We start from the raw sequence: 15,592 nt of genomic DNA, 5'->3' as shown, positions 1-15,592 counted from the left end.
AAGTTAGGAGAGTTCTGGACTCAGCTCTGTGGTGGAGGGCCCTCTGAACTGGAACAAGCCTGATTCCTTTTTGGGACCTTGGTTCCTCATCTGAAAAAATGAAGGTTTGGAGCCCAGGGGTCCCTCAGTTACCCTGAAGCTTTGACATTCTATGCATCTGCCCCGTTACCTGGTGTCACCAAAAGAGCCGGTGTGTAACTCTTGTTTGGGCTCCCGTGTTTTCTCTTTGTTGTTACTTTCCCAAAGGCATTCTTTTCTTCCTCATTATATTGCCTTGGGTTATCCAGGTCTCAGGTCCCTCGGTGACCCAGCCTTGCCTTGGCAATCAGCTGTTTGCTGAAGTAAATACATTGGGGCAGAGCGGCCCTTGCTGACCAGGAATCCACCAGCTCGGCATGGCAAGATCCCCGAGATGGCAGAGGCCCAGGAAAACCATTAGATGCATCCAAAATACACCCCATGGCAGCTGCAGAACGCCTGTCCTGGTCCCTTTCCTCCTTCCTGGCTCGGACCTCCCCGGTGGCTGATGCCTTTGATGTTATTAAAGCCGGACCCATCCTTACTGCCCTGCTTCGCATACTTAAATGTAGGCAGGTGTGGGCTGCTTTTATGGGGGCAAGAGCCACAGCTTCCAAGGGGCCTGTTCGTGGGGACAGGGTCTGTTTTTCATGGCTCTGCAGCCTCCTCTGGTCATTTTGGGGACAGAGTGTTCCCTCTCTCTCACTTTAAATTGCCACATTCCCCTGAATCCACAAAGCAGTTAAAAAATAAGAAAGGGTCCCAGAGGACTGATCTCAGCTGTGGTACAGAAAAACAGAGAAATAGGTGTGTTAACACCAACGCCCGATTTGCCTAATGACGCACATTGTTGTAGGGTGACTGACTGACTCTGAAGTTAAGAAAGTAAGACCTTTTCGTTATCCAATGTGCATCTTGTACCGTGCCCTTTTTTTAAAAGTTTCAGATTGTGTCCCAGTAGGTTTTGCCCACTGATGTCATGTGTTCAGGAACAGGCGAGAAGTTTTTCCCTTCAGAAGTATGGCTCAGTATGCCTGAGCACAAGCCCCACGTGCCCGTGATACTGTTCAAATGACAGGTGCTCTACTATACACCATCTGTATACTCAGCTCCCTGGGAATTAAGTTAGCTTTAGCCTTGGTCTGAGTTTCTGTGAGTGTAAGTGCCAAGAGGGCAGGGCTCTGTGGGGCTGTTTCTGTGGTGGCCTCAGAGGGTAAACAGAGGAAGAGCAGGACTGCCCTGTCCCCTGTGCCTGGCATGTAGTTGGTGCTCAGGGGACGTGATGACACAAGGTCCAAGGGATGTCGCCATCACAGAGCGCACGTGAACACGTGAATATCTGGGGATTATTGGGTAATTGCTCCCTCATGTTGGGTGTCTGTCTCATTGCACTATAGGATTCAGGGTTATGTGCAGCCGTAATAATTTCTGTGGGTTTTAGTCAAATCCTGTCGGCTCACCACAGTGTCTTCTTTTCAGGATGCCGACCATGCTGGGTATCTCTAATTATTGCTGTGTATATTGGTGACACAGGTGGTAACTCATGGGGTTTGAGACAGGGAGGGCCATGACGTGTGATATACAGAGAATCACCGGGAAGACAGGGGTGGCCTCATTGTCTCTTGATTCTGAGAGGACGCTGGCTCTGTGCTTCTTTCCAAGAAAGTGTTGACTTGGGCTGTAGTCCTTGGTTGCAGTGGGGAGGCAGGTAGCATACAAAGTGTGCTTGTGAGCTTGGGAGGGGGTAGTGCAGGTGGCCGTGACCCCACACGTGAGTCCTCACTGACGTCTTGACCTTATTTATTGGCAGGCCTCAATTACGTTCTGACGGCTGATGTGGCCAAAAAGGCAAAGGGCCAGTTGCCCAGAGTCTACTTTGTGTTGCTGGGAGAGTCCTTGGGTCAGATCACAGAGAAGCTGCAGCTGGTCCACATGGAGGAGGCCTGTCATCACTACGTGGCCCACGTGAAGGTCAGTCCTCTTTTTCTTCTCCCACTTTGATCTCTGTGGATATTCATTTAGAACTAGTGGAACCTACTTTTATTGTGTGTTACGTATGTTCAGATTTCTAACATTTTATTTCACAAGGAGGAGAACATTCGTTTCTTCTTTTCAAGTTGGAGTCTGACAGCCCTTTGATCTTACTGTGCTCGTCTCAGCCTCTGAGGGGAGTTATAGTGGGCCAGGAGAACAGTGACACTCCCTGATCTTGGCTTGTCCTTTTGGGAGGCTTCTCATCCTCTTCCCTTTTTGAAGCTCTGTGGTCTCCTCAGAGGAGAGCCATAGAAGTCCCCGTGTCTGGGTAGCTGTGGTCCTGGATCACACTGCACCTGATGGCTTTCTCAGTGGTCCACCACACATTAGCTCAGAGTCACGGTTAAGGCATTTTAAAACTAGTGGGACTTGGGTTTTATCCCTTGATGACTCTCTGTTTATTTTAGGAGTGCTTTCTTTGGCCCCTCTTCCCTGTCACTCTAAATAAACTTTCAAATGTTTTTACCCTCTTGAGATTGTTTGTTAAATACACTTTGCTGCTAATTCAGGAGGTCAAGCTTTGATTAACTACAGAGTGGCCCCTGTGTAGACAGGTGCTGGCAGGGTGGGAGTCCTGGTGATGCCCAGGGCTGCTGGAATGGCCAGCCACTGACCCACAGGCAGAGAGCACAAGAGATAGAAGGAGCCACGTGAACCTGCTACACGGTATGTAAAATGAATATGGCCTTTGGAGTCACACAGACCTGGTGTGTGTCTAGCTGGATGAGTACTTTGAACTCTGTGTGTCTTAGTTTCTGCATCTCTAAAATGGGCACAGGTACTGAAAGGATCTTGCATGGAGTCTGACCCCCCAGTAGGCATTCAGCATTATCATCTGTTTGGGCCATATGTAATTGCCAGTTTTCTAAATTCCTGACTTACAAAAATGGTATTTTCATATAGTTCAACCTCACATTAGCCAGTGGCTTTCTGGATGATAGTAAAAATAGTCGACAGATTCAAATCTCATTCTGTTATTGAGTTGCTAGTGCCACAGTGGGAGAGTAACAGCTGCTTCTTGAGGCTTCTGGATTGTATATAGAGAAATGCCCCCCCCCCCATATCTGTGGCACTTGGTCTGGCCTAAAGCCCATGAGTCCGTGCCCCCGAGATGCTTTTCAGGAGCCTGCCCAGACCAGCTGCCCTGTGGCCCCATGAAGGCCATTTATTTATAAAGTGGCTCCTACTTCTCTTAAGCCAACCAGCCACTCACATCTCTAGGTCTTAGATTACATGGGCTCATGCATGCCCTTGAGGGTGTGAGGCTGCCCAGGACAGGCACATATCTGAACACCATGAGACATTTCAGTTCCTGTGCTTGGTGTCCCCACACTTCCTAGATGTGGGGCACCTTTCCTCAGGCTTCCTCATGCTGGGTCTCTTCTACAAATGCTTTCCTTCTGGGCTCTTGGAGACTTGACTTTTTGTTTTGGCAGAATGGTTGCCTTCCCTGTCACAGGCTCAAGACAGGGCCCCAAAGAGCCTACAAGCCTTTGAAGAGTGCACTCAGGGAATGGTGGTAATGAGGGGCCGGCAAGAGGCGGTGCTGTTTCTGGGGTGGCTTCTGAGGGTAACCGGGGAGAAGAGCTGGGCTGCCCAGGGTCGTCGGTCCTGCTACTTCCTGATAGCCAGGGCTACCAGAGTCTAGCAAAGAAGCATAAAGACTTGCTCATTCAATCCAAAAGTCAGATAAACAGTAAATCATTTTTTCTTGTTGAAGCCAGAGAGTACAAGGGTTAAACTTACACTAAAAATGATTTGTTGTTATTGGGGAGGGCACGTGATATGGTGAGTGCTGTGAAGTATGTAAGTCTGACGATTCACAGACCTGTACCTCTGGGGCAAATAATACATTATATGTTAATAAAAATAATTAAAAAAAAATGATTTGCTGTTTATCTGAAATTCAGATTTTTTTTTAAGATTTTATTTATTTTATTAGACAGAGAGAAATCACAAGTAGATGGAGAGGCAGGCAGAGAGAGAGAGAGAGGGAAGCAGGCTCCCTGCTGAGCAGAGAGCCCGATGCGGGACTCGATCCCAGGACCCTGAGATCATGACCTGAGCCGAAGGCAGCGGCTTAACCCACTGAGCCACTCAGGCGCCCCTGAAATTCAGATTTAACCGGGCATCCTGTTGGAGGATTCAACCTTCTCCATACCCTTCACCCCACAGTTTGGCACTTCTCCATTGGATCAAAACATGGTTGACAGGGGCTCCCTTCCCCTGGGTGAGCTGCAGAGCCCCCAAAGAGGCCCAGTGGGAGCACAGACTCTGGAGCCTGTGGGGCAACTGGTCACCTACATATCCCCATGCCCGTGCTTGCTCCTTGGTGCCTGGGACACCAGGAGCTCTGTGCTCACTGGCCCTGAGAGCCCTTTCCTGAGGGTGAGTCTGAAAACCTCCCCCAAGGAGCTTTTAAAGCAAATCACTGGACACCCAGTTCTGCTAGAGTGAAATTCTGGAACGGCTTGCCTGGATGGCTACGTGAGCACAGCCTTGGAGCAGACAGCAGAATTCCTGGATGGACACCTATAGAATAAGGTCATGGATGTATTTCTCCGAGGAGACAGTGAGTTGTCCCTAAATACATAGACAAGAAGGATGTGAAGGTACCAAGAGTGCAGTCCTTTCATACTTGGATGCATCTCTTCCGTGAGCTTTCTGGACCTTCCATGATGTGATGTGTCCTCTTCCATAATGGTAGTGATTTTTCACCAGAGTGTGAGATAAACGTGTACAGCTACAGATTTAATGGCAGAGCGTTCTTTCATATTTAAGTGTCATTTTCTTTTACCTCTGTGTCAGCGTGTAGAACACAAAAAGAGTTAAAAAAGGAAAAAAGTCTAAAGCCACAAAGGAACCGTGGCTGTCAGGAGAAGAGCTCAAGGCAGTGGTCCCCAGATGCTGGAGACTGCGGTAGCTCAGGAGCACAGTGTGAGTGCCTGCGTCTCTGATGATTTGGGCTGTCCTGGGGAAGAGCCAGAAGAGCCCGAGAGCAGTCCAGTACGTGGGACCTAGAGAAGTTTGGATGTGGTTAGTATGTGGTGGCTTTCTCATAGAAGGACCTGGGGGTGGTGGGACGCACCAGGATGGCCCAGGCTTCTGTGGCCATTATGGTCCAGCATCCTTGCTCAGTGGCACTCAGGCGGCTGACCGTTCATAGCTACCAGGGAAGTTTCTTCACTGCTTGACTGGGCGGCAGCAGAGGACAGTGGTGAGTGGCAGAGGCAGCCAGTTTGTCCATTAGGGCGAACCCTTCTGAGCTGGCTGATGGTACACGGTGTGGCCCAGTGGCCCAGCTGGCCAAGGAGGCAGCAGGCCTGGCCCTGGTGTATCCTTTGTGGGAAGACAGCTGGGGAGGCCGTGGCCCTTGTGGGTTCGAGGCAAGCAGCAAGGGTGGGGAGGGAGTAGCAGCGGGTGGCCTGCTGGACTGGGGACTGGGGACTGGGAGCCGGTCATCTGGGAATGAGAGCATGGTGTGGCCTCTGCTGCAAGCGGGGCCTTCTTGATGGGCCGGCTCTCAGCTTTGTAGACAGAAGAGGAAGGTAAATAAAAGCACTCGGGCTTATCGCACACCATATGGCCAGCAGACTGAGGCAGGCGTGAGGGCCTGGGTGTGTTTTGTTTAGGCTATCTTTAGGTATTTTTTTTTTCTTTTTTGCTTTAAGCCTATTCCAATTTTTTTTTTCCTCTTCCTCCTTTTCCCTAGAAGTTTTCTTTCCATATATGGTGATAAGTATCTCTAGCGTAGAAGACTGTTTGAGCTTAACACCTGCCTCCCAGGCTAGCTGTGTTGTCCCACACTTTGTTCCCTTCTCAGCCCTGCGGGGGCCTTCGAGACATACAGAATTTTGTGGTAAGCCCCATCCTCCTGGGGGTGCTGAGTCCATTCTCAAGGGCTCACTGTGACCCACAGAGCTGAGGCAGGTCAGGCTGCTTCCCTGGCCTCTCTGCCTCAGAGTCCACACGCCCCAGTTCCTCTCCCCTCCCCCACCCAGGCTGGCCCAGGGTTGGGGACCAGCTCCCTCCTACTAATGAAGTGGGCTGGAAGCATCTCGGGGGTCTTCCCGGTAGTCACAGATGAAAGCCCTCATTTGTCCACTCAGCCTCAGGGCTCTCCACAGGCTGGCCTCAGCTCACATTTCCAGCCTCATCTTCTGATGACATCACACATGCCCCGGGCTCTTGCTGAGGTTGAATGGGCTCCTTTTCTTCTGGAAAGTGCCTCCCGTGGTTCCTCACCTTGGTTTCGGGCTCACCCCAGTATGTCTGGCAGCTCAGTGATCGGAGGCCCGGTTTTTGTCAGAACCATGAAAAGCCGCACACCCTCTGCATGGTTTTTGCTTTTTTAATTTTTTTTTAATTTTTATCTTAAACACACCTCCCATGGTATCTTATTTCATATTTTTTCTTTAGATTTCAAATTAAATAATTTGAAACAGAAACTTTGTGCCCTCCTGTACGCAGAAAACCAATTATTCTATGCCGAACAAAAAGTCACTGTAAAAGTAAATACATTGAAGACACAACAAGGTCATCAAACCCTAACTGGATTTCATCGTCTGCCAGAGTCTGTGAAGAAGCCGCCCACTCTTCCTGTGTGGGAGAAGGGGAAATTATGGAGTGCTGGAGAAGTGTCCGCGACATACTGGCAACCGCACGGAACTTTCCCCCTGACGCAGTCAGAAGGACTGGGAGGGCACTGACCAGGGAATAACTTTCCAAATATGTGGGTCCTGATAGAGTGCCAGGGAAAACCACGTCCTAGCCCCGTCCCGGAAGGCCGGGCCATGCTCTGCTTGGATGGGGTGTGCCTCACCCCTCTTGCCTGCTGAAGGTTGTCTGTTCAGGTCCCCATCAGTCCACGGCTGGCCATTGTCACAGGCCCATTGGATGCCACCATCTACCACCTGTCTCGTGGGAGCTTCTTCTGCGCCGGCTCACTCCTGCTTTGGGAGGGTAGGCCCACAGCACCTCCTCGTCCCTGGAGCCTTGTTGAAGAGACACAGTGGCCACCTGGAGCAAAGGATCCCAGGGAGTATCTGGCCAAGGAGGGGCCTGCCCACCTCCCTGGGAACCTGGTACTGGGAGGGGGCAATGAGAGGAGGCAGGGGAGAGTTGTAGGTGCATGGCCCACGCTGAAGACCGAACAAGCATGAGCTGTCATGGCTCCGTTGTTTTCGGGTCTGTGTGTGTTTACCGCAGTAACAATCACGCTCCGGCCTCAGTCCTGCACGGTGCCTTGAGAATTGATCCCTGGTAAGCTGGATGCTTGTGTGAGTGCCGGGCAGGTGGGGGCTTCTTTAGGAGCTGGGGACCAAGGGCAGCTTGAGTCTGTACAGGGAGGAGGGGAGAAGCCCAGGCACGGCCGAGCATGGCGTGGGTGACGTCATCCTCAGCCAGCCCGCTGGAGGCCTTCAGAAAACTTCCAGTGAGCAAAGCCATGTGTCAGACGCTGTCCAAAGAGCCAAAAACAAGGATTAATGGAACAGGGGGAGGAAAGCCCCCACCCCACTGCAGACAAGGGAATATGAATGCACACCAGCTTTGCTGAGCAGCCGCAGATGTTCATGTGGTTTGTGCTGTGGTGCTGGGGAAGGTTTCTTGAGGGAGTTCGAACCTGAGCAACAGCAGCTCCTTTGTCGCTTGTGGGGGCAGGTGGTCTGCCCGGCCTGGCAAGCAGGGCATCTCGGGGCACCAGGGCTCCTCAGAGGTCACACCATGGGCTCTGCCACGTGGTCCAGTCTATTTCTGTTTCTACATGCAACGAGATGCCTTTGGCCCAAGCTCCACTCACAGGATAGCCTGTGAGTTTGCGGGGCCTTTGGCTGTACTGAATGCACTTGTCAGACGTTGGAGGCTTTTATTTTCTTAACTTTATGAAGCCATAGTTAAGAGAGATTAAGTTGGAGTGTGTAAGAACCTCATGAGGAAGGGGAGAAAGGAAAATAGCGAGATTGCCTTTTTTATCTGCACAGTACTTTGTTAAACCTTTTGCTCATCTTGAGAAGTCAAAGAAATAGCTTAAAAAAAAAGTTGTAGGATTTGGGGAAAAGGGATACAGATCTTAGATGGAGGAAGTCATCTAAAACTTATTTTATTTTATTTATTTTTTTTTTAAAGATTTTATTTATTTGTCAGAGAGAGTGAGCGAGAGCGAGCACAGGCAGACAGAGTGGAAGGCAGAGTCAGACGGAGAAGCAGGCTCCCTGCGGAGCAAGGAGCCCGATATGGGACTAGATCCCAGGACGCTGGGATCATGACCTGAGCCGAAGGCAGCTGCTTAACCAACTGAGCCACCCAGGCGTCCCTAAAACTTATTTTAATTGCTAGTATATGTACATAGTCAAAACAAATTTTTGTTAACTGAACTAGAAGGTATACAGAAAAAGGACATCTAGCCACTCTGTTTCTCATTCAGAGGCGACCGTGGTTCCAGTTTCTTGTGTGTTTTGCAAGTGCGGGTCAGTAGACACACAAAGTTGTGTGCATATATCACCTTTCAACACGGAAGGCAGCATACCATCGCACACAATGGTGCAGCTTACTTTTTTCTTCTAGAATGTCCCATAACAGATTTTGGTAAATCCGTACAGTGGACTTCCACTCAGCAATGACAATGAACTACCAATTGACACAGTCACATGTATATGCATGTGTGTAAAACATGTAACAATGTATGTATGTGTGTGTGCCATAACATGACAGATCCCAAAAGCAAGATGCTAAGTGAAAGAAACCAGACATAAAAACTACTAGTAGTATAGCAGTTCCATTTATATGACACTGTAGAAAAGGCCAAATACAGAGACAGAAAGCAGATCTGTGGCTTTGGGAGCCAGGGATGGGGAGGAGATGGGGATGATTAAGCGAGTAGAGGCAAGAGGGACCTTTTCAGGGTGAGGAAAATATTCTGGATCATGATCGTGGTGATGGTTATATGATTGAATGCATTTATTAAAGCCCGTCAAAGTGCATAGTTAACATTAGTCAGTGTTACCGTATGTAAATCATATTCCAGTCAAACTTATTTCTTAAAAAATGTATCTGGAGTGTTCTTCCATATTGGTGCTTGCAGTGTCCCCACTCTCTTTCATGTCTGCATGGTGTCCTGGTTGAAAGACTGTCCCTTCATTTATTTGGCTTCCTGGGGATCTTCTCAGTGCCAGCTCCAAACTGACATCATCTGAAGTTTGTAGGGCAGTAATCTCACTTTGCCTCTCTAGATGTGGCTTGGGGTTCCTTTTCAGAAAAGCCTCAACTTGCTTTGGGAAGGGTGATGAAATGGGACTGAAATATCCCCTCCACCTGCAGTCATTTCTTTGTCCCTGCTTCAGATCTCTAGTGTCCTGGTTGAGGGTTTGTTGGAGACCCTGAAGAAGAGAGATGGAGGGGCCCTGGTAGTCCTTCAGGTGACCTTGGACATGTGTCTTAGGGAGGATGAGCCTTTCAATGATGGGGTACCCCAGGAAAACTGTGGGTATCCTTCTTCCTATAGTTAGCTTTGTCCCTTTGCCGGTCCCCTTTGGCCAGAAGTGGCACAGGTAGGCTGAGTGCTAACGGCATGCTAGAAAGTATGGCTTGGAAAGTGGGGGCTGAGATGGGTCCACCTGATCTGGGGGGAGCTTCCATCATTGATCATCTCAGTTGTAGAGCTGTTCCAGTGATGCATTCTGGTCACGCAGATGTCACTGAGGGGCTGGAGGCAGGGCTCTGGAGACCATGCTTAAAGCCAGCCCCTAGAGTGTGGTTGCTTTGACCACCTCCTCCACGAGACCATGTTGTGCAGAGCTGGAGAGCAAACTGGGGAGGGATCATGAATTCAGGGAGTGTGGTGGATATTCCACGTGGATGTTGATATCCTCCATGAATGCCATGTGGCCATTGATTTCTTTGCTGGGTGGAATGAAGTCTTCGGCATTTGGAGAGTGTCACAGGAGACCTGACGATTAGTTAAAGTACAATAGTTCTAATACAGAGGCTTTGCCCACCTCTCCTTTTTTTTTTTTTTTTTTTTTTAGATTTTTAATTTATTTTAGAGGTATCTTTTTTTTTTTTTAGAGAGGTTTTTTTTTTTTTTTTTTTTTTCCAGATTTTATTTATTTATTTATTTGACAGACAGAGATCACAAGTAGGCAGAGATGCAGGCAGAGAGAGAGGGAGGAAGCAGGCTCCCTGCTGAGCCGAGAGCTTGACTCGGGGCTCGATCCCAGGACCCTGGGATCATGACCAGAGTCGAAGGCAGAGGCTTTAACCCACTGAGCCACCCAGGCGCCTTTAATTTATTTTAGAGAATACGAGCAAGCAGGGGCGGGGACAGAGGGAGAAGCAGACTCCCCACTGAGCAAGGAGCCAGACATGGGGCTTGATCCCAGGATCCAAGCTACCCAGGCACCCCACCTCACCTTTTTCCCCCCTGGAAACAAAGCAGATATAAATACAGAGCCATGGCATTGACACTAATGGCTTTATCATAGGCTTTTTTTTTTCCTTGATACTTTGAGACAAGCCTTAATTGTGGGTGAAATTTTCATTTTAAGAGACAGTTTTCTCTTCATAGTTATGTACTCTAGGTTTAGTATGTTGTTGATACCCTTATAACACTAATATTCTTTTGAAGTCACACATGATAATGTGTTCTGTCTTACTGATTTTGTCTCTGTATTTGAGATATGATTTTAAAGGATTACAAGGATTTTCTTTGCCCCTCCAACCTGAAGCTTACGTGTTTATTATAAGAGTGATTTCCTTCAAAGTAATCATCTTTCAGTAGTTCCTGTTTTGGAATTTCCTCCATGGTTTTTTCATTTTTTTTTAAAAATTAAGATATGGGATACCTGGGTAGCTCAGTCGGTTAAGTGTCTGCCTTTGGCTCAGGTCATGATCCTAGGGTCCTGGGATCAAACCCCACATCTGGCTCCTTGCTCAGCAAGAATCTGCTTCTTCCTCTCTCTCTGCCTCCTCCCCACTTCTCATGCTCACTCAGTCTCTCTCAAATACATAAAATCTTTAATATATATATTAATATATATATATATATATATATATATATATATATATATATATGGTATATAATGGATATAGATAAGTTTCGGGTCTGTATAAGGATTTGCCCTATGTTTGTGTTGTAGAGTGGCCCCTATGGTAATTCTAGTTACCATCTCTCACCACACATAGCTACAAATTTATTTAAGATTTATTACTCTCTTAGCAACTTTGTAATATTATTAACTGCAGCACATACTGTATATTACATCCCCAGGACTTTATTTTAAAACTGGAAGTTTGTATCTTTTGGCCCCCTTTATCCATTTTACCCCCCCCCCATCTCTAGCAGTCATGTCTGTTCTCTATCTGGGAGTTGTGTTTGTTTTAGAGCCCACACAGAAGTGAGATCATAAGGTATCTTTCTCTGACTGACTTACTTCACTTAGCAGAATGCCCTCAAGGTCCATGCATATTGTTGCAAATGGCAGGATTTCCCTCTTTTTTATGGTTGAATAATATCCTTGCGTGTGTGTATGTGTTGTGTACATCACATCTTGCCTACTCACTTATCTCTGGACACTTAGGTTGCCTCTGTATCTCGGCTGTTGTAAATAGCGCTAAAGTGAACATGGGAGTGCAGACAAACTTTTCAAATTAGTATTTTTGTTTTCTATGGGTGAATACCCAGGATTAGAATGACTGGATCATATGGTAGTTCTGATTTAAATGTTCACATTTCATTAACGGTAAACTTTTGGAGTTCATTTGAATTTAAAAAGCAGGAGGATTTCTCTGTGACCTCTCTAGTCGATAATAGTCTATCTGGGAAAAAGTGAGGTGTGATAATATGGAAATCAGTAAAGAATTTGTTGAGCCACCCTCCCTTGGAAAATGATTCTTACTAACAGAAGAATTCCCACGATAACAGAAGCTGCAAACATGAATTGAACATTTATTAGTTCTTGCCAGTCGTTGTCCATTCCTACTTTTACGCTTCATTTTCTCCTCACACTAATACGAGAGATTGTTACTATAGTTGGCCTTCTTTGGAGGGTTTAGAAGACAAGGAAGGCATAGAGGGTGAAGGAACTTGTCCAGGACTTTCCAGCTGACAAGGAGCAGAGGCGGGATTTGAACCCAGCACGTGTGGTTCCCAAGGCTTCGCTTTTCACCAACACACCATAGCCCCTCTCGAAAGCTTAAGCCACAACAAATGGAGTACTTGTATGCCAGGTACTCTTCTAAGGGCTTTGCATGGAGAAAAAGGGTGTATAATGGGTCCAGTGTCTAGAGCTAGCGAGAGACTTTATTGGATGAACACATGGCCAGCACAGGTGCAGCTCAGGTGGTCCAGCACAGGTGGCAGTCCTTGTTGGTGAGCACATCGCATAGCAATAGTGTGCTGCTGGTGACCAGCTCTCAGGGGAGGAGATCTGAGCCAGTCTGCCTGATATGGCTATTCCTACCATGGCTGATTTCATCCTATCAATGTGACATCACGGGGGGTGGCATTGGAAAGAAATGCACCGTAGCGTGCTATGGTATATTATTCCCATGAGAGACTATGCCAGATCAGATATAACCCTAAGAACACAGGTAACAGTAAAGCATGATAAAATAATTAGGAAGTGATGAGTTTGAGGTATTTATTACCCACATTTAACTTAATATAATTTGCTTAATTGTAAGCTTATGCAGTTTGGTAATGGCTGTTATCATCACTGGCTCATGCACGTTCTGAAAATTGAACAGTTGGCTCTCATAAGCCTACAGCAGAATGTTCCACTGGCCATGAACACTGTGTCTGGTGTGTTTGTCTCTAAGTCCATCATATCACTCACATCCTGCCTTACACACAGATGTTTGATTATCAGCGTCTTTCATTCTTGTTTCCTGTGGGTTTTTTTAGATTGACAAATAATTGGAAAGTTAAATTTGTGGGATTAGTTTAACCACCAGACCACAGCTTTTTTATTTGTACATTTGGTTCAGAGACACTCTGCATTTAGATTGAAATGTTTAGATGGTTTAATAGTTTCCAGTTAAAGTAATGAAAAAGATTTTATTTAAATTTATGGAGGTAGCCATTCCTCACTCCCTACCTCATATGCATGTTGGGATTCTGTTCAGCAGCCCCTCTACACACCAAAGAATAATGGACTGCTTGTTCAGTTGTCTTGGAGGAGAGAAGGGGCCTGGTAAAGGGGGGATTACCTCCTTTAGGCCAGTTTTAAACCCTAGCAATCCCCTTACCTCTGGAGGCTGAGTTTGGCCCAGGCCTGATTAGTGTAAGGTTGACAAGGCTTTTTCTTTCCAATTGCACTAATCACAAGCACCATATGAACGTGGCCCAAATTGTATTATTTTGCTTTTCTTTGTTATCTTCACTCCCTCCTGAGGCCTCCATTCCCAAGGCCTCTGGAGGGTTCTCTGGCCTAATAAGTGAGCTCCAGGCGAATCAAGAAGCACCAGGCCTGGGACCCACCCTTCGTGTTGTTGCTGGCCCACCAGCCGCATGATCCCTCCTGTCTCTTCCTAAGTGGAGCGCTTGCATCCAAGACATGTCCAGCTTCATGTGGGAGGGCCCGTGGTGGCCTGTGAATGCACGTGGGTAAGCTGAGTGGACCCAGCCACAGTGTCTTACTGCAGAAGCAGTGTGGATCGTGGCGCCAACTCGCTGGGCACCCAGGGCTGTTTCTGGGGCTGACTGTCGGCTGGAGGGAAGGGTTGCAGCCCAGCCTGATAATGAGCAGTTCTGTGTTTGAGTGGGTGCTGCAACAGGGGAAGTTGGGGAAGAGAGCTCCCTTTGTGCCAAGCTGCATGTCAAGATAGGCTGTGGATAAAGACCTCTGTCAGAGTGTGGTGACTCTTATCTAGGTGTAAGGGTCACAGTGGGGGGCCGGTCCAGGGAATTCTTCTCCTGAGGAAAAGTCCAAGCCAGCTAAGGATTTGAAGGAGAAGACTCTGTATTAGGCTCACTTGCTTCACCACATCTCCTTTGCTCCCTGGAGTGGAGACAAGACACTGATTGGGTCACTTGGGGGCTTCCAATACCAGGCCCTCTGCAAGGAGCCCCCAGTTCTCCCTGCACTCTGAATGCAGCAGGGTACCCTGGACTTTCAGAGGAATTCATTCAGCCACCAGGAATGGAGATGTGGCTTTGGGGCTTAAGCACATCCATAGACCTTTCCCCAGGTTGTAAGACTTCTTACAGGAGGAAGAGATTTTGCTGGTGTTATTTCAAAGGCTCAGGGATGCCTTTCTCGTGACCTTTCGGTTATCCAGGAAGTCTGTAGTGAGTGCCTACCTTGTCGTGGACTGTGTGGGCCCTCAGGTCCACCTGTACACAGACAGAAATCCATGCCCTCTGGGTGCTTATATGCCGGTGGAGAGAGACAGCGGTAGGCACAATAAAGGAGTAACTTCACTTGGGTGATGAGGGTCCTGGAGAAAGACACAACTAGGGATGGGAGGACAGGGTTGGGCTTCATGGAGGTCAGGGTGACCTTACTGAGAAGGTGGAATTTGAAGGAGACAGGGAGCTAGCGAGGTGGGTTCCTACAGGAACCGATCAGACGGGGCCCCGGGGATGTGAAACATGTTTGAGGAGGAACAGTGGGGCTGTGGGAGAGAATAAGGGAGAGGAGTCTGAGTGGCAGCGGTGGGTGTGGTGCAGACCCCATCAGGCCCCATGGGCCACAGGAAGGACTTTGTGTTTCTTCTGAGGGTCTGAGTGGAGCAGTGACGTGATCTTACCTTTCGCTTTGAAGTAAGGGTTCTTGCTTTGAAAGGACCCTTCTCACTGCTGTGCTGCAGTGCACTGTGGGAGGTGAGATAGGGGCAGGACACATCTAGGGGATTCTGCAAGCATTGGGGAAGAGAGCTTGGTGGCTCTACCAGGGGTGATCGTGGTGGGGCTCGGGAGAAGTGGTTGCACTTTGCATTTATTTTGAAGGCAGAACCTGAGGTTTTGATGGTCAGGTGTCAGGGAAAGAGATGTCCTAGTCGACTCCAAGATTTTCAGCCTGAGTACCTGGAAGCAGGGAGTTGTCAGTGGTGTTGTTATCTTTGGAACCAGGAAGGTTGCATGTAGACCAGGTTTTAAGTTCATATTTAGACACACTGAGTTAGAAGGGCCCCTTAGATCATGAAGTGGACATGCGTGTATATGAGTCTGCAGTTTGAGTAGTGGTCTGGGTCGGAGGTATAAGTGTGGGAGTAAGCAGCAGATAGATTGTATTTAAAGCCATGAGATTTGACGAGGTCACCAAGATGAAGAAGAAAGAGGAGAAAGGAGGAAAGGAGGAAAGACATTCCTAGAACATTAGGATCACCTTTTCCTGGATCCCAGGGGGGCTGCTGAGTTCCAGCTACTGTGTCTGCTTTCCATGAACAGAGAGGGCAAAAGGTCTTGCCGTCTATCTGATCTGAGGCCCCTATAAGTAAGGAGTCTCCAGTGACTTCTATCAACTCACTGACCCTATCTGTTTTTTGTTTTTTTTTTTTTTAAAGAATTTGTTTATTTGAGACAGAGAGAGCACCCAAGTGG

At 47.9% G+C, this 15,592-nt stretch overlaps 1 protein-coding gene and 1 long non-coding RNA gene across 3 annotated transcripts in view; both read left to right on the top strand.

Annotated features, from left to right (window-relative positions):
* Window positions 1-15,592, top strand: part of ITGA9 (integrin subunit alpha 9) — a 326,629-nt gene that overhangs the window by 83,044 nt on the left and 227,993 nt on the right. For both annotated transcript variants that reach the window (XM_059162100.1, XM_059162101.1), the window contains exon 15: window positions 1,829-1,989. In XM_059162100.1, the coding sequence (XP_059018083.1) occupies window positions 1,829-1,989 (161 nt within the window). The remainder of the gene's footprint in view (window positions 1-1,828; window positions 1,990-15,592) is intronic.
* LOC131824376 (uncharacterized) lies at window positions 1,996-7,225 on the top strand. The gene is made up of 2 exons (XR_009350847.1): window positions 1,996-2,718; window positions 6,472-7,225. It is a non-coding gene; the product is annotated as an uncharacterized LOC131824376 (long non-coding RNA).

This window comes from Mustela lutreola, chromosome 2 (assembly GCF_030435805.1).
Source record: "Mustela lutreola isolate mMusLut2 chromosome 2, mMusLut2.pri, whole genome shotgun sequence".
Classification (NCBI taxonomy): domain Eukaryota; kingdom Metazoa; phylum Chordata; class Mammalia; order Carnivora; family Mustelidae; genus Mustela; species Mustela lutreola.
This window is presented reverse-complemented; position numbering and strand designations above follow the sequence as displayed.